General features: G+C 47.9%; 1 protein-coding gene and 1 long non-coding RNA gene across 3 annotated transcripts in view; both read right to left on the reverse strand.

Annotated features, from left to right (window-relative positions):
• Nucleotides 1-12,231, reverse strand: part of LOC140069078 (uncharacterized) — a 30,809-nt gene extending 18,578 nt beyond the window's left edge. Inside the window, exon 1 of the long non-coding RNA XR_011848711.1 lies at nt 12,149-12,231. This is a non-coding gene — a long non-coding RNA (uncharacterized lncRNA). The remainder of the gene's footprint in view (nt 1-12,148) is intronic.
• Nucleotides 12,232-12,567: 336 nt separating this feature from the next.
• Nucleotides 12,568-24,748, reverse strand: part of LOC140071385 (pyruvate dehydrogenase protein X component, mitochondrial-like) — an 82,899-nt gene continuing 70,718 nt past the window's right edge. For both annotated transcript variants that reach the window (XM_072119058.1, XM_072119059.1), the window contains exons 9-11: nt 24,590-24,748; nt 13,420-13,484; nt 12,568-12,951 (exon numbers count right to left, since the gene is read on the reverse strand). In XM_072119058.1, coding sequence (XP_071975159.1) covers nt 12,687-12,951; nt 13,420-13,484; nt 24,590-24,748 — 489 coding nt within the window. In that variant the 3' untranslated portion in view covers nt 12,568-12,686. The remainder of the gene's footprint in view (nt 12,952-13,419; nt 13,485-24,589) is intronic.

Below are 24,748 nucleotides of genomic sequence, written 5' to 3' on the forward strand. Positions count from 1 at the left end.
GCGGTGGTGACTGCCCATGTTCTGGAAGCTTCTGCTCTCAGATGTTGGTGAGGACCTGTGGAGCTCATCTGGTGGGTTTAGGTCCTAAGAGCGGTGTTGACTGCGTTTGTACTTGCAGCTTCTGCCCTGAGATGTTGGTGAGCACCTGTGGAGCTCCTGTGGTGGTTTAGGTCTAAAGAGGAATTGTCACTTTCTATGTTCTGACACCTTCTGCTCTCAGATGTTGATGAGAACACGTTGAGCTCCTCTGGTGGGTTTAGGTCTAGAGAGCTGTGGTGACTGCCTATGTTCTGGCAGCTTCTGCTCTCAGATGTTGGTGAGGAACTGTGGAGCTCCTCTAGTGGGTTTACGTCTAGAGAGCGGTTGTCACTGCCTATGTTCTGGCACCTTCTGTTCTCAGATGTTGGTGAGGACCCATGGAGCTCCTCTGGTGGGTTTAGGTCTAAAGAGCGGTGTTGACTGCGTTTGTACTTGCAGCTTCTGCTCTCAGATGCTGGTGAGGACGAGCTCCTCTCGTGGGTTTAGGTCTAAAGAGCGGTGGTCACTACATATGTTCTGGCAGCTTCTGCTCTCAGATGTTGGTGAGAACCCGTGGAGCTCCTGTGGCCTAGGTCTAGAGAGTGGTGGTCAATGCCTAGGTTCTGGCAGATTATGCTCTCAGATGTTGGTGAGGACCCGTGGAGCTCCTCCGCTGGGTTTAGTTCTTGAGTGCAGTGTCACTGCCTATGTTCTGGCAGTTTCTGCTAACAGATGTTGGTGAGCACCTGTGGAGTTCCTCTGGAGGGTTTAGGTCTAGAGAGCCGTGGTCACTGTCTACGTTGTGGCAACTTCTGCTCTCAGATGTTGGTGAGGACCTGTGGACCTCCTCTGGTGGGTTTAGGTCTAGAGAGTGGTGGTGACTGCCTATGTTCTGGCACCTTCAGTTCTCAGATGTTGGTGAGGACCCGTGGAGCTCCTCTAGTGGGTTTAGGTCTAGAGAGTGGTGATGACTGCCTATGTTCTGGCACCATCTGTTCTCAGATGCTGGTGAGGACCCGTGGAGCTCCTCTGGTGGGTTTAGGTCTAAAGAGCGGTGTTGACTGCATTTGTACTTGCAGCTTCTGCTCTCAGATGCTGGTGAGGAACTGTGGATCTCCTCTCTTGGGTTTAGGTCTAAAGAGCGGTGTTGACTGCCTTTGTTTTGGCAACTTCTGCTCTCAGATGTGTTTGAGGACCCGTGGAGCTTCTCGGGTGGATTTAGGTCTAGAGAGCAGTGGTGACTCCCTATGTTCTGGCAGCTTCTGCTCTCAGATGTTGGTGTGGACCCATGGAGCTCCACTGATGGGTTTAGGTCTAGAGATTGGTGGTCCCTGCCTATGTTCTGGCAGCTTCTGCTCTCAGATGTTGAAGAGGACCTGTGCAGCTGCCTTCAGGTAGTCCATTTGCAGTACTTGAAGGCACAGGATGCTACTTTTCAAGAGGACAAGCCCAGTGACTGAAGGTGCAAGACACAACCTTCAGAAGGTCTATGGATGCATGCTGAAGAAGCAAGACGCTACCCTCAGGCAGTCCATTTGCAGTGCTTGAAGGCGCAAGACGCTACTCTTCAAGCGGACAAGTCCAGTGACTGAAGGCGCAAGACGCAGCCTTCAGAAGGTCTATGGATGCATGCTGAAGAAGCAAGACGCTACCTTCAGGCAGTCCATTTGCAGTGCTTGAAGGCGCAAGACGCTACTCTTCAAGCGGACAAGTCCAGTGACTGAAGGTGCAAGACGCAGCCTTCAGAAGGTCTATGGATGCATGCTGAAGAAGCGAGACGCTACCTTCAGGCAGTCCATTTGCAGTGCTTGAAGGCGCAAGATGCTACTCTTCAAGCGGACAAGTCCAGTGACTGAAGGCGCAAGACGCAACCTTCAGAAGGTCTATGGATGCATGCTGAAGAAGCAAGACGCTAACTTCAGGCAGTCCATTTGCAGTGCTTGAAGGCGCAAGACGCTACTCTTCAAGCGGACAAGTCCAGTGACTGAAGGCGCAAGACGCAACCTTCAGAAGGTCTATGGATGCATGCTGAAGAAGCAAGACGCTAACTTCAGGCAGTCCATTCTCCAGTGCTTGAGGGCGCAAGACGCTACTCTTCAAGCGGACAAGTCCAGTGACTGAAGGCGCAAGACGCAACCTTCAGAAGGTCTATGGATGCATGCTGAAGAAGCGAGACGCTACCTTCAGGCAGTCCATTTGCAGTGCTTGAAGGCGCAAGACGCTACTCTTCAAGCGGACAAGTCCAGTGACTGAAGGCGCAAGACGCAACCTTCAGAAGGTCTATGGGTGCATGCTGAAGAAGCAAGACGCTAACTTCAGGCAGTCCATTTTCCAGTGCTTGAAGGCGCAAGACGCTACTCTTCAAGCGGACAAGTCCAGTGACTGAAGGCGCAAGACACAACCTTCAGAAGGTCTATGGATGCATGCTGAAGAAGCGAGACGCTACCTTCAGGCAGTCCATTTGCAGTGCTTGAAGGCGCAAGACGCTACTCTTCAAGCGGACAAGTCCAGTGACTGAAGGCGCAAGACGCAACCTTCAGAAGGTCTATGGATGCATGCTGAAGAAGCAAGACGCTAACTTCAGGCAGTCCATTTGCAGTGCTTGAAGGCGCAAGACGCTACTCTTCAAGCGGACAAGTCCAGTTACTGAAGGCGCAAGACGCAACCTTCAGAAGGTGTATGGGTGCATGCTGAAGAAGCAAGATGTTAACTTCATGCAGTCCATTTTCCAGTGCTTGAAGGCGCAAGACGCTACTCTTCAAGCGGACAAGTCCAATGACTGAAGGCGCAAGACGCAACCTTCAAAAGGTCTATGGGTGCATGCTGAAGAAGCAAGATGCTAACTTCATGCAGTCCATTTTCCAGTGCTTGAAGGCGCAAGACGCTTCTCTTCAAGCGGACAAATCCAGTGACTGAAGGCGCAAGACGCAACCTTCAGAAGGTCTATGGATGCATGCTGAAGAAGCAAGACGCTAACTTCAGGCAGTCCATTTGCAGTGCTTGAAGGCGCAAGACGCTACTCTTCAAGCGGACAAGTCCAGTGACTGAAGGCGCAAGACGCAACCTTCAGAAGGTCTATGGGTGCATGCTGAAGAAGCAAGACGCTAACTTCAGGCAGTCCATTTTCCAGTGCTTGAAGGCGCAAGACGCTACTCTTCAAGCGGACAAGTCCAGTGACTGAAGGCGCAAGATGCAACCTTCAGAAGGTCTATGGATGCATGCTGAAGAAGCAAGACGCTAACTTCAGGCAGTCCATTTGCAGTGCTTGAAGGCGCAAGACGCTACTCTTCAAGTGGACAAGTCCAGTGACTGAAGGCGCAAGACGCAACCTTCAGAAGGTCTATGGATGCATGCTGAAGAAGCGAGACGCTACCTTCAGGCAGTCCATTTTCCAGTGCTTGAAGGCGCAAGACGCTACTCTTCAAGCGGACAAGTCCAGTGACTGAAGGCGCAAGACGCAACCTTCAGAAGGTCTATGGATGCATGCTGAAGAAGCAAGACGCTAACTTCAGGCAGTCCATTTGCAGTGCTTGAAGGCGCAAGACGCTACTCTTCAAGCGGACAAGTCCAGTTACTGAAGGCGCAAGACGCAACCTTCAGAAGGTCTATGGGTGCATGCTGAAGAAGCAAGATGCTAACTTCATGCAGTCCATTTTCCAGTGCTTGAAGGCGCAAGACGCTACTCTTCAAGCGGACAAGTCCAGTGACTGAAGGCGCAAGATGCAACCTTCAGAAGGTCTATGGATGCATGCTGAAGAAGCAAGACGCTACCTTCAGGCAGTCCATTTGCAGTGCTTGAAGGCGCAAGACGCTACTCTTCAAGCGGACAAGTCCAGTGACTGAAGGCGCAAGACGCAACCTTCAGAAGGTCTATGGGTGCATGCTGAAGAAGCAAGATGCTAACTTCATGCAGTCCATTTTCCAGTGCTTGAAGGCGCAAGACGCTACTCTTCAAGCGGACAAGTCCAGTGACTGAAGGCACAAGACGCAACCTTCAGAAGGTCTATGGATGCATGCTGAAGAAGCAAGACGCTAACTTCAGGCAGTCCATTTGCAGTGCTTGAAGGCGCAAGACGCTACTCTTCAAGCGGACAAGTCCAGTGACTGAAGGCGCAAGACGCAACCTTCAGAAGGTCTATGGGTGCATGCTGAAGAAGCAAGACGCTAACTTCAGGCAGTCCATTTTCCAGTGCTTGAAGGCGCAAGACGCTACTCTTCAAGCGGACAAGTCCAGTGACTGAAGGCGCAAGATGCAGCCTTCAGAAGGTCTATGGATGCATGCTGAAGAAGCAAGACGCTAACTTCAGGCAGTCCATTTGCAGTGCTTGAAGGCGCAAGACGCTACTCTTCAAGCGGACAAGTCCAGTGACTGAAGGCGCAAGACGCAACCTTCAGAAGGTCTATGGGTGCATGCTGAAGAAGCAAGACGCTAACTTCAGGCAGTCCATTTTCCAGTGCTTGAAGGCGCAAGACGCTACTCTTCAAGCGGACAAGTCCAGTGACTGAAGGCGCAAGACGCAACCTTCAGAAGGTCTATGGATGCATGCTGAAGAAGCAAGACGCTAACTTCAGGCAGTCCATTTGCAGTGCTTGAAGGCGCAAGACGCTACTCTTCAAGCGGACAAGTCCAGTGACTGAAGGCGCAAGACGCAACCTTCAGAAGGTCTATGGATGCATGCTGAAGAAGCAAGACGCTAACTTCAGGCAGTCCATTTTCCAGTGCTTGAAGGCGCAAGACGCTACTCTTCAAGCGGACAAGTCCAGTGACTGAAGGCGCAAGACGCAACCTTCAGAAGGTCTATGGATGCATGCTGAAGAAGCGAGACGCTACCTTCAGGCAGTCCATTTGCAGTGCTTGAAGGCGCAAGACGTTACTACTCTTCAAGCGGACAAGTCCAGTGACTGAAGGCGCAAGATGCAACCTTCAGAAGGTCTATGGATGCATGATGAAGAAGCGAGACGCTACTCTTCAAGAGGACAAGACCGGTGGGTAAAAGTCCAATAATGGTGTCGTACTTCGGAGGTAGCAGGAGACTTGCTTGGAGAATCAGGGAAGGAGCTGTCTATATATTGACCATAGTTCCTACTTTATGCATGACAAACTGTTGAAGAGTCTGCTGATCCAGCTCTCTCTGGTCTCTGTGATGATAGGATAATATTGCTTTGACCATGCTGGACATACGTAGCTGAACTGCTGAAACTTCCTCTGTGGGATTCTTCTTCTGAGGATTGGTTCAGCGTAGTGCAGGGATTCTTCAGTATTCAGGTCAAGACGGAGTCTCCTCAGGATGAATGGTGGTTCCATTCTCCTGGCCTCCACATCTTCCCAGTTTATATCGGAGAAGAATGGATGTGTACGGACATCTCCACTGACTCCCAGGCGCTGGTACTGGTCTTTACACAACAGGCCTTCCAAGATGCTGACTTGGTCGGGAGTTAGAGACTCTGGGAAGACTGGAGTATGATGGAGGACAGCTTGCTCACGTTCTCTACGAGTAGTTCCAGGGAATGCACTCTGTGATGTGAGGAGTCTGTAGAGGATCATGCCAATGGCAAAGTAGTCAGCTCCTCTCCCATGGGGCAAGCCGAGAATCAGTTCTGGGGCTGCATATCCAGGGTGACCTCTGCAACGGCTTTTAGTACCATTGAATGCATCAGTCACAGCAAGGCCAAAGTCAGTGATTTTTATGTGGCCTTCAGTGGTCAGGAGTATGTTATTTAGCTTTAGGTCACGATGGAGAATTCCTTGCTTGTGTAGGAATTCTACACCACAGACCACTTCTGCTGCGATGAATTTTACAGTTGCGATGTCAGGACGAAGTCCTCGGAAGAAACGATTCAAGTCCCCTCTATCAGCCAGCTCCATCACGTAATAGACAAAGTTCCTGGTGTGGAAAGCAGCCAGGCCATGGATGAGATACGGGCTTCCATGTGACATCTGGAGGATTTGATGCTCTACAAGACTGAAGCGATGTGTTGTATAAACTGCTTTGTCCATCACTTTGATGGCGACACGCTCTTTGAGGAAGTTGTCTGTCGCAAAGTAGACATTTCCAAAGCCTCCTTGACCCAGTTTCTGGTGGAAGTTGAAGCACCCAAGTGATAAGGGCACTGTGGCAGCTGATGGTCCTGCAGAAGCGCTGGCTTCTTCCACGGAGGTTACGGCTTTGATGGTTTTAATGTCCTGGCACCTTCTGCTTTTAGATGATGACATAGACTGCATGACGCATAGCTCCTCTGGTGTGTTAGTGTCTAGAGAGCTGGAGTCAGGGCAGGCATCCTGCACAGGTCTGGATTTTCTGTTAGATGACTGATCATCTATAAAGAACATTCTGCTTTTAGATGGTGACACAGACCTGCGGAGCTCCTCTGGTGTGTTAATGTCTAGAGAGCTGGAGTCAGGGCAGGCATCCTGCACAGGTCTGGATTTTCTGTTAGATGACTGATCATCTATAAAGAACATTCTGCTTTTAGATGGTGACACAGACCTGCGGAGCTCCTCTGGTGTGTTAGTGTCTAGAGAGCTGGAGTCAGGGCAGGCATCCTGCACAGGTCTGGATTTTCTGTTAGATTGCGGATCATCTATAAAGAACATTCTGCTTTTAGATGGTGACACAGACCTGCAGAGCTCCTCTGGTGGGTTAGTGTCTAGAGAGCTGGAGACAGGTCGGGCATCCTGCACAGGTCTGGATTTTCTGTTAGATGACGGATCATCTATAAAGAACATTCTGCTTTTAGATGGTGACACAGACCTGCAGAGCTCCTCTGGTGGGTTAGTGTCTAGAGAGCTGGAGTCAGGGCAGGCATCCTGCACAGGTCTGGATTTTCTGTTAGATTGCGGATCATCTATAAAGAACATTCTGCTTTTAGATGATGGCTCAGACCTTCGGAGCTCCTCTCCTGTCTCAGGGTCTGCGTAGCTTTGGTCAATGGAGATATTCCAGCCGCCGCTGCTCTCAGATGATGACACAGACCTTTGGAGCATCTCTGTTAGGTTTAGGTCTAGAGAGCGGTGGTCACTGCCTATGTTCTGGCAGCTTCTGCTCTCTAATGTTGGCGAGGACCTGTGAAGCTCCTCTGGTGTGTTAGTGTCTAGAGAGCTGGAGTCAGGGTGGGCATCCTGCACAGGTTTGGATTTTCTGGCAATCTTTCTGCTCGAAGTGTTAGCAGTGTTCCCCCCATCTTTGTTAGATGACGGATCACCTATAAAGAACATTCTGCTTTTAGATGATGACACAGACCTTCGGAGCTCCTCTCCTGTCTCAGGGTCTGCGTAGCTTTGGTCAATGGAGATGTTCCAGACGCCGCTGCTCTCAGATGATGACACAGACCTTTGGAGCATCTCTGGTGGGTTTAGGTCTAGAGAGCGGTGGTCACTGCCTATGTTCTGGCAGCTTCTGCTCTCAGATGTTGGTGAGGACCTGTGAAGCTCCTCTGGTGTGTTAGTGTCTAGAGAGCTGGAGTCAGGGTGGGCATCCTGCACGGGTCTGGATTTTCTCATACCTCTGGTGTCCACCATGTGGCTGGGTCCTGGGATCTCACTAGCAGGGTCTTCCTTGATGTGGTAGGTCCCTCTTTGGTTGAGACTAGAGATCCATCTCCAAGGTTTCAGGATCCAGGCTAAGAACTTGCTCTTTTTACCTCTCTTGGATTTCTTCTTCCCTGGTTCCTTCTCTTCCTCTGGTTCTCCATCCTCAGTGTTAATGTTCTCCAGTGGGTTTCCTCCATGTCGGTTGTCCTCCTCCTGTGCACCACAGTCCTGGGTGTACAGGGTATCCAAGCCTTGGAGCTGCTCCTGGGTGTTTTCATCCAGGATGGGCGGCTCTACAGGGCTGGTCATGGTAGATGTTGCACCATTATACTCATTGTATATGGCATCCTCCAAGCCTTGGAGCTGCTCCTGGGTGTTGTCCTCCAGGATGGGCGGCTCTACAGGGCTGGTAATGGTAGATGTTGCATCCTTATACTCATTGTATATGGCATCCTCCAAGCCTTGCAGTTGCTCCTGGATCTGGTCATACTCGTCCAGGATGGCTTGCTCCATAAGGCTAGTAGGAGATGTTGCTCTCTCCATGGCTCAGGAGAGAATGAGCAGGTGGGCACTGTGCGCGGGCTTTTATACCCTGGTGAGTGGGCGGGGCTAAACTATCTTGCTCCTGATTGGTCAGTTATCTACGTGGCATTGTGACATCATCAGCCATGGTGGGCGGTTCTATGTCATTGTGACATCATCAGCCATGGTGGGAGGTTCTATGTCATTGTGACATCATCAGCCATGGTGGGAGGTTCTATGTCACTGTAACATCGTCAGCCATGGTGGGAGGTTCTATGTCACTGGGACATCGTCAGCCATGGTGGGAGGTTCTATGTCACTGTAACATCATCAGCCATGGTGGGAGATTCTATGTCAATGTAACATCGTCAGCCATGGTGGGAGGTTCTATGTCACTGTAACATCGTCAGCCATGGTGGAAGGTTCTATGTCACTGTAACATCGCCAGCCATGGTGGGAGGTTCTATGTCACTGGGACATCGTCAGCCATGGTGGGAGGTTCTATGTCACTGTAACATCGTCAGCCATGGTGGGAGGTTCTATGTCACTGTAACATCGTCAGCCATGGTGGGAGGTTCTATGTCACTGTAACATCGTCAGCCATGGTGGGAGGTTCTATGTCACTGTAACATCGTCAGCCATGGTGGGAGGTTCTATGTCACTGTAACATCGTCAGCCATGGTGGGAGGTTCTATGTCACTGTAACATCGTCAGCCATGGTGGGAGGTTCTATGTCATTGTAACATCGTCAGCCATGGTGGGAGGTTCTATGTCACTGGGACATCGTCAGCCATGGTGGGAGGTTCTATGTCACTGTAACATCGTCAGCCATGGTGGGAGGTTCTATGTCACTGTAACATCGTCAGCCATGGTGGGAGGTTCTATGTCATTGTAACATCGTCAGCCATGGTGGGAGGTTCTATGTCACTGGGACATCGTCAGCCATGGTGGGAGGTTCTATGTCACTGTAACATCGTCAGCCATGGTGGGAGGTTCTATGTCATTGTAACATCGCCAGCCATGGTGGGAGGTTCTATGTCACTGTAACATCGACAGCCATGGTGGGAGGTTCTATGTCACTGTAACATCGTCAGCCATGGTGGGAGGTTCTATGTCACTGTAACATCGTCAGCCATGGTGGGAGGTTCTATGTCATTGTAACATCGTCAGCCATGGTGGGAGGTTCTATGTCACTGTAACATCGTCAGCCATGGTGGGAGGTTCTATGTCACTGTAACATCGTCAGCCATGGTGGGAGGTTCTATGTCATTGTAACATCGTCAGCCATGGTGGGAGGTTCTATGTCACTGGGACATCGTCAGCCATGGTGGGAGGTTCTATGTCACTGTAACATCGTCAGCCATGGTGGGAGGTTCTATGTCATTGTAACATCGCCAGCCATGGTGGGAGGTTCTATGTCACTGTAACATCGACAGCCATGGTGGGAGGTTCTATGTCATTGTAACATCGCCAGCCATGGTGGGAGGTTCTATGTCATTGTAACATCGTCAGCCATGGTGGGAGGTTCTATGTCACTGTAACATCGACAGCCAAGGTGGGAGGTTCTATGTCATTGTAACATCGTCAGCCATGGTGGGAGGTTCTATGTCACTGTAACATCGTCAGCCATGGTGGGAGGTTCTATGTCACTAACATCGTCAGCCATGGTGGGAGGTTCTATGTCACTGTAACATCGTCAGCCATGGTGGGAGGTTCTATGTCACTGTAACATCGTCAGCCATGGTGGGAGGTTCTATGTCACTGGGACATCGTCAGCCATGGTGGGAGGTTCTATGTCACTGTAACATCGTCAGCCATGGTGGGAGGTTCTATGTCATTGTAACATCGTCAGCCATGGTGGGAGGTTCTATGTCACTGTGACATCATCAGCCATGGTGGGAGGTTCTATGTCACTGTAACATCGCCAGCCATGGTGGGAGGTTCTATGTCACTGGGACATCGTCAGCCTTGGTGGGAGGTTCTATGTCACTCTTACATCATCAGCCATGGTGGGAGGTTAGCAGAAAGAATCAAAGGTCGAGACTGGCCTTTACTGAGGAGCGGGTTGTGTTGAGGAGAAGTGGTGTACAGGTTTAGGGACGAAAGAAAGATTCATTTATTTGGATTTTATGTTCATCGAAAAACTCGTAAAGACTGAACCCAAAGTGTGCAAAGAAGTCAGTGATATGTGGTGGAGGAAGTGTCATGGTTTGGGGAATGTTTTCTGCAGCAGGACCTCTCATAAAGCTACATGGCAGAGGGAATACAAGTATCAGAACCTTCTTCTACAACACACGGCTCCTTCCTTGTGCGATTCACTCAATCAGCAGCAATTTCCATGCTGGGTAAAGCCCCATCACACAGCAAAACAGGTAAATCAGGTTTTTTTGTAAAATAAAATTTTTATGTTGATACTTTGTAGTTGTGTAGAACCCTGTTGTAGTGACCTGGAGACCCCGTACATCCATCACATGTTCATTAATGGAGATGATATTATTCCTGTAAAAATCCAGTGATCAGACCTTGTTCTGTAGTTTTTTTTTTATCTCCAGTGTATAAAACACACATATACATTATACACACATATACATTATACACACATATACATTATACACACACGTACAAAAGAATATACACAATATACACACACAGGAGATTGAAGAAGGCTCCAGGCCATAGGAGCCGAAACATAGCTGTTTTGCACATGTTGGAATAAACCAGTACTTTGCTTCACAACTCTGGAGTGCTGCCATATTTCTTCATCATATTATATATAAAATAGGTTCTGGAGGTTTGTTCTTAAGTTGAATTTGTATGTAAGTCGGAACTGTATATTTTATAATTGTAGCCCAAGACAAATTAATAAAGCTTAATTGCAGACACCTGTGATAACTGTTATAGCTGTTTATTGTAGGCTAAGGCACTGGACATTACCAACATCTAGGGGTCTGTTTGTAACTAGGGGTCGTCTGTAAGTCGGGGACCGCTAAATATATATATATATATGGGTCGGGGTTTCATGAATATTCAGAACATATGAAAACTGTATTTCTTATTTTATCCCAGAAGACGAATACTATATGTATATATAATGGTATTAAAATGTGTGAAATAAATGGGGAAAAATAAAAATAATAAATGAATAAAAAATCCTGGACTTGTATTATATACACAAGAATTAATGAGATGGACACAACATCCCATATTTGCTGGGACCATCATGAATTGAGTGGGGGTCCTGGATACACTGATGTAGGGGGCAGGTTGAGATTTTAACCTGCTGCAACATTAAAGGGACGGACTGAAAGTGTTAAATAACCCCCCATAAATAGCCCCCGCGTCTGTCTACAGGTGGTCTCTGGTAATGACTCAAAGTGGAGCCGAGCTGCAATCCCGCATGTGACCTGAGGACGGGTGTGGCGCCACATCGAGAAAAACGGGCGTCCATTGTCACCCCATAAGGGGTTTGACCAATTATCTTAAATCAAAGTGGTCAAAAACGCATGCGTTTTTTGACGGACTGCTTAGCGTGTGGCATCATCCTAAATGTACAGATGGAACAGAACCCGTCCAGGAAGAGAAGAGCGCAGCGTCCCGGACTTAATGAAGTTATTTAAGGAGATTTATCAGAAACATCTGAGAGCAGAACCGTTCTAGTTGTCCATTGCAACCAATCAGAGCTCAGCTTCCATTTTCCCACAGCTGTTTATAAAATGAAAGCTGAGCTCTGATTGGTTTCCATGGGAAACCAGAACAGTTTTACCTCAGACGCTGAAGCTTTAAAAACAAAAACGAAAAAAATAACCCAGTTTGGTTTTGTGTATTCAGATCTATATGTCTCCATGGTTACAGACTACCAACAAGCCCCATGTTGTCTGATTAAACATTCATGTGTTTTTTCAGGTACAAATTCAGTCCAGAAACATAAAAGTACAGAGAGAAGTCACCACGACCCATCCGACTACATTGAGGGACTGTTTGTAGTCTGTAACCACGGAGACGCAGTCATTACCGCCACACAGCTGCCTAATACTGTGAGATTTATGTAAATCCAAATCACCCCATTCATAGATTTACCTGTAAGTAAACGCAGGTAGGTAGCAAAATATTGGGGGAGATTTATCAGAAGTCTCTTAGAGCAGAGCTGTTCTAGTTACCCATGGTAACCAATCAGAGCTCAGCTTTCATTTTCCCACAGCTGTTTATAAAATTACAGCTGAGCTCTGATTGGTTTTTATGGGCAACTAGAACAGTTTTACCTCAGAAACTTAAGATAAATCTCCCCCATTGTATTCAGATCCCCAAACTGAGCCTCAACCAACCACAGCATGGCTTTCATTTTAGTTTCTGCACTGTGATTGGTTTCCGTCTCAGAACGGTGCTATGTCTCCATGACAACACTTTCCATTGGATTCTCCCATTACTACAGCCTCAGGCTTCGGGCCTACATCTCCCTGTGATCTCTAATACTGGGAAGAATAGGAAGAGTCTCACACTTTGGGTTCTAATAAGTTAATCTTTATTATTAATCCATCCTATAAGGTTTGTTCTCTCCTGTGGGGGGAGTACGCGGCCGCTCCGGACCCCCCACTATCAGATCACAACGTGCGGCCCCTCACAGCAGGGCAGAGTTCATTGGGTTTTCCAGGTTGGTTCGGAAACGATCGAGGAACATGGATGCCAGATCATCGCTGACCAGGCGGCCGTCACTGGACAGGGTCACATTCAGCATCTCCTTCCTCTTCACCTCCGGGTTCCCCTCTTCGTCTTCCTCTAGAGCCAACTCTGTCCTGGAGCGTCCCACCGCCAGGATACAGGACTGCGGGGGGTTAATGACTGCACTGAACCCCGTGATGCCAAACATGCCAAGGTTAGAGATGCTGCACCCCAGAGGAAGAAAAAGAGTTATCATTTTTCACTCATCTAAAAGTTATTTTTATATGAAACGCTGCCGTTTTGTGTATACAGCTCCAGTGCGTGCCTATGCGTGTAGCTAACTAACTGGACTCTTACAAGCTCAAACATGAACTTAAGTCTGAGGATTTTGTGGTGTTAAATATCAATTTAAAGCTTGCTGCAACACTGTATTTAATAAATTATTAACATGTTGTCATAGTAACAGACTACAAGCACGTTACTGTAGTCTGACTCCGCCTTTAGGTATTAATTTTTGGAGAAAATGGTGAAAACACCACATGACCGCAGGATAAGACCACAGACCAGGTCTGGAATGGGGGAAAGTAGCTTTGCAGAGGAGCTGTGTACACGAAACGGCACATATCAAGGCCATAACAACAGTGTATCAGACTTGACTGTGCTACAAAACGTGCACAGTCACACAAATATACCTGAAGGATCCCCCTTGGTATTCCTCCGGTAACAGTTTTCCATTTCTTGCCTTTTGGGCCAAAACCTAAAAAACAACAACAACATTTATTTACAAAAAATGATTTATGTAAAGTTTGTTGAATAGTTAAACACACCTAAATCTATTGAACTGTATACAGGAAGCTCCTGAGCTCCCCCTAGTGGTGGCTGCAGGTAGTATAGGATTTCCCAGAAGGGAATTTGAGGTCCACAGCATATACACACTATACCATGTAGAACGTATATACTGTAATATACACAATATACCGTATATACTGTAATATACACAATATACCGTATATACTGTAATATACACAATATACCGTATATACAGTATATATAATACAACAGATCATACCTAGGACCACACAGCGAGTCCCAGGCCTTACACATCTGCCGCGGTGACGCACCAGTAATCAGCTAGGTGACATCTGTGTCACTATTAATAGACCCGAAATGTCTCAACTCTGCAAATGTCTCATCCTGACGATGTACGAGGAAGGGTTGGCAGCTGCCGGCGCTTGTCGCAGACTGAGCTCTGCTGCTCTGGGACGCCGTCAAGCTGCTACATCTGTTAAACATGGTGCTAACAGCTCCCCTGCCGCCGAGGTCCACACCTCCGTGCACCGGCCCGGATCAGGCGGGAGAGGCCTGGGAAGCCAGACGCCAGAAGAGAGAGAGAAAGTAACAAATGTATCCGTCTTACAGCGAGCGGAGACCGGATTACATTATATTTATGCTTGTATGGACTTTCCCTTTAAGAAAACCAGAAGATTAGTCATCCCTGGGCAGTGTTATGTCATTGCTCCTTTAAGGATCTCTCTTGCTGATCAGTTGATCGCTGCCGATTAAATTCTTGGAAATTTCTTCCAGACACACACACACACGTTCCCAACAGCAGCCTCTACAGGAGAAAGTGGGTATTACATGCTGATACATAGACAACCATGGTGAGGATGGGTCCTCCAGACTGATGGGACGCCAGGGATAATCTTCCAGGCAAAAATTGCCAAAATTTACTCAATGAGGCCCCCAAGCTTGGTAGCCCCTCGGCTATGGGTTATAATTTTTGTTATAATAGACATAGATAGTGGCTCCTTTAAATGACTGATCAGTTATTTGCTACCGATTCAGGTCACATCTTCCCAACAGCAGTCTCTACAGGTGAAATGCAGCATTACATGTGGAGTCAACCAAGCAATGGCCAGGCCGAGTCCTCCATGTTTATAGGGACAATCTTCCCGACAACCCCAATCAAAAATGTTAAACTTGAAGTAATGTTAACCCTCCGAGGTTGGTCAATACCCCTCAACTTAGCCTGTGTTATCATTTTCTATCTTTAAGTAGATTCTTTAAGAGATTGAATCAATGATCAGTTGATCGCTGCTGGTCCAGGGAATATTATCCAGAGATACAATTTCCCAACAGCGGCCTCTATAGGCGAAAGGTGGCATTACATGTTCATAACTAGTCATGTAATATATGGTTGGGCTGAGTCCTCCAGAGCAGAGCAGGGGCTCTGGACTGGAATAAGGGAGGGATGATGAGCAGGGGACCCTACAATGAATATTTACATATCCTAATGGGACAAATGGGGTTATACTAAGGTTACAGGAAGCAGAAGACCCTCTATGATTACTGCATGACCCTGGATTAAGAAATCTTAGATGCTTTGCTTGGGTAACAGCGCCACCCCTGACCATAGTATGTTAGTGGTATTACATCTCGGCTGCAATACCTCACACCACCTTTGGACCATGGTGGCGCTATACCTAGAACATATAGCATTTTTTGTAAAGGATAAATCAATCCCTCATCCAGGGTGTAGGCGACTCATTACATCCTGTAAGTACTGTACATCATTATCCGATCTCCCATGCTCGATTACACCCTGATATTACCCAATCACATCTATAAATAGTGAAAACGTCATAGTATCACCGGAGGGTAACGTGACCTGACCCCGATGCAGCATTACTACATGGCAGAATAGAAAGCCAGGACCGCAGTGTAGACCGACACAGTGGAACAATGTAGCACTGGGGGGAGGTGGACCTTCACACAAAGCTCCTCTCGCTCTCCAGGCCGCATCTTCATGCATTTTACGAGCCCCCGTGGGATAATTTTACGTGTCGGGCCACATTCCAGGTCGCCATTGATCTGGTTTTACAGGGAATTCCTCGCATCCCTCTCTGGGTAACACATGGGATCTGCAGATCAGGATTCTCCACAGTCGCATCTTCCTAAGACAGAGGTGCATTCATCTCCTAGGACCTTCTCCGGACGCACAATGGAACGATTATTTGACTCGGGGGTCTCGGGGTGGAAACTTGAGAAATCACATGAGGTTGGAGGAGAATTCTTCTTTCTCTCAAACTTCACTTTTACAACCATATTATTCGCTAGAGAGTAAATATAAAACCGCGAGGAACCGATGGGAAGAGCCAAAAATGTTGTGTATAACTAATACTGTCCACTACAATGTGCTGGCCTAGGGGGGGCGCTAAGATATTACGGTTATATTTACCATAAATACAACTGGCCATATTCCGATTATATACTAGCGCCCCCATCCCTGTGTGGTCGGCTCTAGCATTGCACGTTCACATTTTGCAGGAAACCTTTAGGTTTTATTGCATTAGACACACACACAGTTCCCGAAATGGACTGGTTATAGCAGTCTATAAGTTGGGACCTTCACGATTCTTGGTCACCCACACCCACACAGTGGGGAGAAGTTTGGAAAGACTCTGCTAAGATGGTCTGGTGAAGAGGACACCCCTGCAGGGAGGTGAATCTAGATGGCCGGTAGATATCCATGAGTTAGACATCTACCAGTTCTTGGAAGGATCTTCAGCCAATGGTCAAAGATGGTCCTTTCCCATAAGCAAGGCCATTGTCGTGATGTTTGATGAAGATGAAGATCTTCTGCTGGTAGGTAAACCTAGATCAGTGGTTAAGGTCAACGAGTTGGACCATCACAAATTCTTTGAAGATCCGCAGCTCTCGTCACCCATAAAAAGTTCTAGTAAGACTGTTATACAGAAGGAGAAGCCATTATGTCTGGTGAAGGTCCAGGCCCACTGCCGGTATGTAAATATTGAACACCAGTTGAGGTCCATGACTTGGGGCCTTCACCCATTCTTAGAAAGATCTATAGACACTGGTCATCCACAGTCCTTTCCGATAAGGAAGAAAGTTACACAATGTAACATTGGTCAAGGTGAAGACCACCTGCTGGGAGGTAGATCTATTCTTGGAAGGATCTACAGCCCATGGTTCTTCCTGGTATCTATAGTCCTTGCTGGTAGGAGAAGCTTGATGTTTGGTGAAGGTGAAGACCACCTGCTGGGAGGTAGATCTATTCTTGGAAGGATCTACAGCCCATGGTTCTTCCTGGTATCTATAGTCCTTGCTGGTAGGAGAAGCTTGATGTTTGGTGAAGACCACCTGCTGGGAGGAAGATCTATTCTTGGAAGGATCTACAGCCCATGGTCCTTTCTGATATCTATAGTCCTTGCTGGTAGGAGAAGCTTGATGTTTGGTGAAGACCACCTGCTGGGAGGTAGATCTATTCTTGGAAGGATCTACAGCCATTGGTTCTTCCTGGTATCTATAGTCCTTGCTGGTAGGAGAAGCTTGATGTTTGGTGAAGGTGAAGACCACCTGCTGGGAGGAAGATCTATTCTTGGAAGGATCTACAGCCCATGGTCCTTTCTGGTATCCATAGTCCTTGCTGGTAGGAGAAGCTTGGAAGAAGTGTGGTTATGATGTTTGGTGAACATCTGATTCCCTTGCAGTTGAGTAAAAATTGGCTGAGGACCATAAGTTGGGGCTTTCAATGGTACTTTGTCTACAGACATTGGTCATTCATGGACCGGTTTAACAGGAATTCCAAGGAGAAGCTTGGAAGAACCCTGGCCCTGATGTTTGGTGAAGGTCCAGACTCCATCTCCTAGTAGATTAATCTAGAACATCGGTTGATGTCCATAAGTTGGGACCATTGAAAGACCCGAGGTTGCTGGAAAGTGCTATAGTACAGGCCATATATTAGGCAGTGGTCCAGGAATCCAGTGATCAGTGGAGATACAACTTATTGGACCTCTGCTGGTCCTGTTAACCATGTATAGTACTGCAGCAGTCTAATTTACTTGATTGGACCTGCACTGTCACCAGGCCATGGGATCAATGGAAGTCACGCCAAGGTCTAGGAAGTGAGAGAAGTATCTGCCATAATGATGGATACTGAAGGAGGGATCATCAACACTTTAATCTCTTACAAGGGGAACCAAGAATTTCTTCCAAAACATCTGAGACAACCAGACCCTGCTCTGCGCCGAGGAGGAGCAAGAAATTGCACCTTCTACATAGGGTCCTCTAAGCGAAGGCTGATATCTCCTGCCAGGTTCCAAGGGTCCTCAATAGGTCAGACATTGACTACATAGTTACCTATAGGGGGCACTTCTGGAGCGGAGCTACTGACCTCTCTATGGACTAAATCCTGCAGGTCAACGACCCTTCTTCTGACCCCTAGTTTATATTTAGGACATTCAGGGTCACGGAAGTCCATCTTAGGGTCATGTGTGAGATAATTTAGAACACAGCCCCCTTGCTCCGTACACTATGGGTGGTCCGGAGGGTCACTTAGAGGTCACTCCCCGTGTCCAGCAATGACTGGAATCTCTTTGTATCTGGCAGGGAGACCTAGTGGAGTATATATCCCATGATGCTCTGGGAGATGCAGATTTTCCACTCATCACAATCCTTTAAAGATTTTTTTATCTCCACTTAAAGGTAAAGTACAAAGAAGCAGCGAGGGTGCAGCGGCGCGGGCGGAGGGGAACGTGTCCTGGCACGGAGGACGCCCATTACGAGAGGCAGAGATTGCATCCTGGATCCAGTCATGAGGCTGCAGGGGAAGGTGCGGCTCCGATTGTCAGCTCACGGGGTTAGTGATCATACATACATATAACCTCCCCTAGAGGCGATACAGTGCACTGCATCATCAGCAGTTCAATATCTGCAGTTATTACCAGATGTTCTGCTTGATGTCAATGAATAGAAACATAACCTGAAAACACTTTATTATCACAGCTGAGGGTTTGCTACATTTGTATCCAGTCATAACATTCCTCTGTGAATCAAAGAAACTGCACTGCAAACTGACACATTGTAACAAATGCGTAGAGAGCTTTGTGCTATTGACGGGTTTACAGCTGTAAGGACCAGGCATGCTGGGAGTTATTGTTCCCCAGGTGATGCCCTGATTTACGCCTCATCCTCCACCACTGGTGACTCCCTGAACCATGGCCGGACCCTTCTCACAGGACAAGGAGGGGAGAGGTGACAGTGATGACAACCAGGGGTCCCAGCAGTGATACAATATTATACTTAGGGGTGCGGTGACCTGATGACATCATAGAGGAGGGGGAGAAAATTCAATGTATGGAGTCAGGATGATGTATGGTCCTATAGGATAAGAGCCAAATATAACTGCAGGGTACTGGGAAGAGTGAATAATACAGTATACGACACCACCAGCAGAATAGCGAGTGCAGCTCTGGGGTATAATACAGGGTGTAACTCAGGATCAGTACAGGATAAGTAATGTCATGTATGTACACAGTGACTGCACCAGCAGCAGAATAGTGAGTGCAGCTCTGGGGTATAATACAGGATGTAACTCAGGATCAGTACAGGATAAGTAATGTCATGTATGTACACAGTGACTGCATCAGCAGCAGAATAGTGAGTGCAGCTCTGGGGTATAATACAGGATGTAACTCAGGATCAGTACAGGATAAGTAATGTCATGTATGTACACAGTGACTGCACCAGCAGCAGAATAGTGAGTGCAGCTCTGGGGTATAATACAGGATGTAACTCAGGATCAGTACAGGATAAGTAATGTCATGTATGTACACAGTGACTGCACCAGCAGCAGAATAGTGAGTGCAGCTCTGGGTATAATACAGGATGTAACTCAGGATCAGTACAGGATAAGTAATGTCATGTATGTACACAGTGACTGCACCAGCAGCAGAATAGTGAGTGCAGCTCTGGGGTATAATACAGGATGTAACTCAGGATCAGTACAGGATAAGTAATGTCATATATGTACACAGTGACTGCATCAGCAGCAGAATAGTGAGTGCAGCTCTGGGGTATAATACAGGACGTAACTCAGGATCAGTACAGGATAAGTAATGTCATGTATGTACACAGTGACTGCATCAGCAGCAGAATAGTGAGTGCAGCTCTGGGGTATAATACAGGATGTAACTCAGGATCAGTACAGGATAAGTAATGTCATGTATGTACACAGTGACTGCACCAGCAGCAGCAGAATAGTGAGTGCAGCTCTGGGGTATAATACTGGATGTAACTCAGGATCAGTACAGGATAAGTAATGTCATGTATGTACACAGTGACTGCACCAGCAGCAGAATAGTGAGTGCAGCTCTGGGGTATAATACAGGATGTAACTCAGGATCAGTACAGGATAAGTAATGTCATGTATGTACACAGTGACTGCACCACCAGCAGAATAGTGAGTGCAGCTCTGGGGTATAATACAGGGTGTAACTCAGGATCAGTACAGGATAAGTAATGTCATATATGTACACAGTGACTGCACCACCAGCAGAATAGCGAGTGCAGCTCTGGGGTATAATACAGGGTGTAACTCAGGATCAGTACAGGATAAGTAATGTCATATATGTACACAGTGACTGCACCAGCAGCAGAATAGTGAGTGCAGCTCTGGGGTATAATACAGGATGTAACTCAGGATCAGTACAGGATAAGTAATGTCATGTATGTACACAGTGACTGCACCAGCAGCAGAATAGTGAGTGCAGCTCTGGAGTATAACACAGGATGTAACTCAGGATCAGTACAGGATAAGTAATGTCATGTATGTGCACAGTGACTGCACCAGCAGCAGAATAGTGAGTGCAGCTCTGGGGTATAATACAGGATGTAACTCAGGATCAGTACAGGATAAGTAATGTCATGTATGTACACAGTGACTGCACCACCAGCAGAATAGTGAGTGCAGCTCTGGGGTATAATACAGGATGTAACTCAGGATCAGTACAGGATAAGTCATGTCATGTATGTACACAGTGACTGCATCAGCAGCAGAATAGTGAGTGCAGCTCTGGGGTATAATACAGGATGTAACTCAGGATCAGTACAGGATAAGTAATGTCATGTATGTACACAGTGACTGCACCAGCAGCAGAATAGTGAGTGCAGCTCTGGGGTATAATATAGGGTGTAACTCAGGATTAGTACAGGATAAGTAATGTCATGTATGTACACAGTGACTGCACCAGCAGCAGAATAGTGAGTGCAGCTCTGGGGTATAATACAGGATGTAACTCAGGATCAGTACAGGATAAGTAATGTCATGTATGTACACAGTGACTGCACCAGCAGCAGAATAGTGAGTGCAGCTCTGGGGTATAATACAGGATGTAACTCAGGATCAGTACAGGATAAGTAATGTCATGTATGTACAGTGACTGCACCAGCAGCAGAATAGTGAGTGCAGCTCTGGGGTATAATACAGGATGTAACTCAGGATCAGTACAGGATAAGTAATGTCATGTATGTACACAGTGACTGCACCACCAGCAGAATAGTGAGTGCAGCTCTGGGGTATAATACAGGGTGTAACTCAGGATCAGTACAGGATAAGTAATGTCATGTATGTACACAGTGACTGCACCAGCAGCAGAATAGTGAGTGCAGCTCTGGGGTATAATACAGGATGTAACTCAGGATCAGTACAGGATAAGTAATGTCATGTATGTACACAGTGACTGCACCAGCAGCAGAACAGTGAGTGCAGCTCTGGAGTATAATACAGGATGTAACTCAGGATCAGTACAGGATAAGTAATGTCATGTATGTACACAGTGACTGCACCAGCAGCAGAATAGTGAGTGCAGCTCTGGAGTATAATACAGGATGTAACTCAGGATCAGTACAGGATAAGTAATGTCATGTATGTACACAGTGACTGCACCAGCAGCAGAATAGTGAGTGCAGCTCTGAGGTATAATACAGGATGTAACTCAGGATCAGTACAGGATAAGTAATGTCCTGTATGTACACAGTGACTGCACCAGCAGCAGAATAGTGAGTGCAGCTCTGGGGTATAATACAGGATGTAACTCAGGATCAGTACAGGATAAGTAATGTCATGTATGTACACAGTGACTACTCCAGCAGCAGAATAGTGAGTGCAGCTCTGGAGTATAATACAGGATGTAACTGAGGATCAGTACAGGATAAGTAATGTCATGTATGTACACAGTGACTGCACCAGCAGCAGAATAGTGAGTGCAGCTCTGGGGTATAATACAGGATGTAACTCAGGATCAGTACAGGATAAGTAATGTCATGTATGTACACAGTGACTGCACCAGCAGCAGAATAGTGAGTGCAGCTCTGGGGTATAATACAGGATGTAACTCAGGATCAGTACAGGATAAGTAATGTCATGTATGTACACAGTGACTGCACCAGCAGAAGAATAGTGAGTGCAGCTCTGGAGTATAATACAGGATGTAACTCAGGATCAGTACAGGATAAGTAATGTCATGTATGTACACAGTGACTGCACCAGCAGCAGAATAGTGAGTGCAGCTCTGGAGTATAATACAGGATGTAACTCAGGATCAGTACAAGATAAGTAATGTCATGTATGTACACAGTGACTGCACCAGCAGCAGAATAGTGAGTGCAGCTCTGGGGTATAATATAGGGTGTAACTCAGGATCAGTACAGGATAAGTCATGTCATGTATGTACACAGTGACTGCACCAGCAGCAGAATAGTGAGTGCAGCTCTGGGGTATAATACAGGATGTAACTCAGGATCAGTACAGGATAAGTAATGTCATGTATGTACACAGTGACTGTACCTGCAGCAGAATAGTGAGTGCAGCTCTGGGGTATAATACAGGATGTAACTCAGGATCAGTACAGGATAAGTAATGTCATGTATGTACACAGTGACTGCACCAGCAGCAGAATAGTGAGTGCAGCTCTGGGGTATAATACAGGGTAAATCATGTAATATGTGTAGAAAGCTGTGATGTGATGAGGTGACAGCAGGACAATGTTGGGGGAATCAGGTAACATCAGGACTGCCCGGTGGTTCGGCTCATTGATCTGATGATCTCATCCGGTTCTGAGCCCAATCTGTGCGCGGTCAGGTCCATTATGTCTCCCTGTGTACAGTGAGCGGCTGTGTAATGGTTAACCCCTGTTGATCACCTAGTAAGTAACTATGTTACTAGAAGTGGATGCTGAGAGTTGTAGTACATTACAGATTAGTCCTGAGCTGTGATGACATCACAGGGTGCGAGTGATGACATCACAGGGTGCGAGTGATGAGGCTCCAGGATGATGCAGATAATTAATGTCTCTCTGCACAATCCCTTTCATTTCCCGAAAGCCGAGACGTCAGATCACGTACAACGAGAAGATGTCTGGACACGTCATGTGATCTCCGTACAGGAGGAGGGGGACACGTCATGTGATCTCGGTATAGGAGGAAGCAGCACGCCATGTGATCTCCGTACAGGAGGAGGGGACACGTCATGTGATCTCCGTACAGGAGGAGGGGACACGTCATGTGATCTCGGTATAGGAGGAAGCAGCACGCCATGTGATCTCCGTACAGGAGGAGGGGACACGTCATGTGATCTCGGTATAGGAGGAGGGGGACACGTCATGTGATCTCCGTACAGGAGGAGGGGACACGCCATGTGATCTCCGTACAGGAGGAGGGGACACGTCATGTGATCTCCGTATAGGAGGAGGGGGACACGTCATGTGATCTCCGTACAGGAGGAGGGGACACGTCATGTGATCTCCGTACAGGAGGAGGGGGACACGTCATGTGATCTCCGTACAGGAGGAGGGGGACACGTCATGTGATCTCCGTACAGGAGGAGGGGACACGTCATGTGATCTCCGTACAGGAGGAGGGGGACACGTCATGTGATCTCCGTACAGGAGGAGGGGACACGTTATGTGATCTCCGTATAGGAGGAGGCAGCACGTCATGTGATCTCCGTATAGGAGGAGGCAGCACGTCATGTGATCTCCGTATAGGAGGAGGCAGCACGTCATGTGTTTTCCTATAGGAGGAGGCAGCACGTCATGTGATCTCCGTATAGGAGGAGGCAGCACGTCATGTGATCTCCGTATAGGAGGAGGCAGCACGTCATGTGATCTCGGTACAGGAGGAGGCAGCACGTCATGTGATCTCGGTACAGGAGGAGGCAGCACGTCATGTGATCTCGGTACAGGAGGAGGGAACACGTCATGTGATCTCGGTACAGGAGGAGGGAACACGTCATGTGATCTCGGTACAGGAGGAGGGAACACGTCATGTGATCTCGGTACAGGAGGAGGGAACACGTCATGTGATCTCGGTACAGGAGGAGGGAACACGTCATGTGATCTCGGTACAGGAGGAGGGAACACGTCATGTGATCTCGGTACAGGAGGAGGGAACACGTCATGTGATCTCGGTACAGGAGGAGGGAACACGTCATGTGATCTCCGTACAGGAGGAGGCAGCACGTCATGTGATCTCCGTACAGGAGGAGGGGACACGTCATGTGATCTCCGTACAGGAGGAGGGGACACGTCATGTGATCTCCGTACAGGAGGAGGGGACACGTCATGTGATCTCCGTACAGGAGGAGGGGACACGTCATGTGATCTCCGTACAGGAGGAGGGGACACGTCATGTGATCTCCGTACAGGAGGAGGGGACACGTCATGTGATCTCCGTACAGGAGGAGGGGACACGTCATGTGATCTCCGTACAGGAGGAGGGGACACGTCATGTGATCTCCGTACAGGAGGAGGGGACACGTCATGTGATCTCCGTACAGGAGGAGGGGACACGTCATGTGATCTCCGTACAGGAGGAGGGGACACGTCATGTGATCTCCGTATAGGAGGAGGGGACACGTCATGTGATCTCCGTATAGGAGGAGGGGACACGTCATGTGATCTCCGTATAGGAGGAGGCGGCACGTCATGTGATCTCCGTATAGGAGGCTGGACATGTGACACCATTGAGCAGACCCCTCCCCCTCTGTAGACCCCTCCCCCTTACCTTTGCAGTGTCAGCGATCTCTTGAACCCCCTTGCTGCCGGCCTGCTTTATTATGGGGGTGATTAGGCCTCGGTCTGTTGCCACGGCGATAGAGATGTCGATGGACTCCAGCTGCCGGGGCCCCTCGCCGCTCCATGTGACATTCACCTCAGGCATTTG

The sequence above is a fragment of the Engystomops pustulosus genome, chromosome 7 (assembly GCF_040894005.1).
Source record: "Engystomops pustulosus chromosome 7, aEngPut4.maternal, whole genome shotgun sequence".
In the NCBI taxonomy this organism is placed as follows: domain Eukaryota; kingdom Metazoa; phylum Chordata; class Amphibia; order Anura; family Leptodactylidae; genus Engystomops; species Engystomops pustulosus.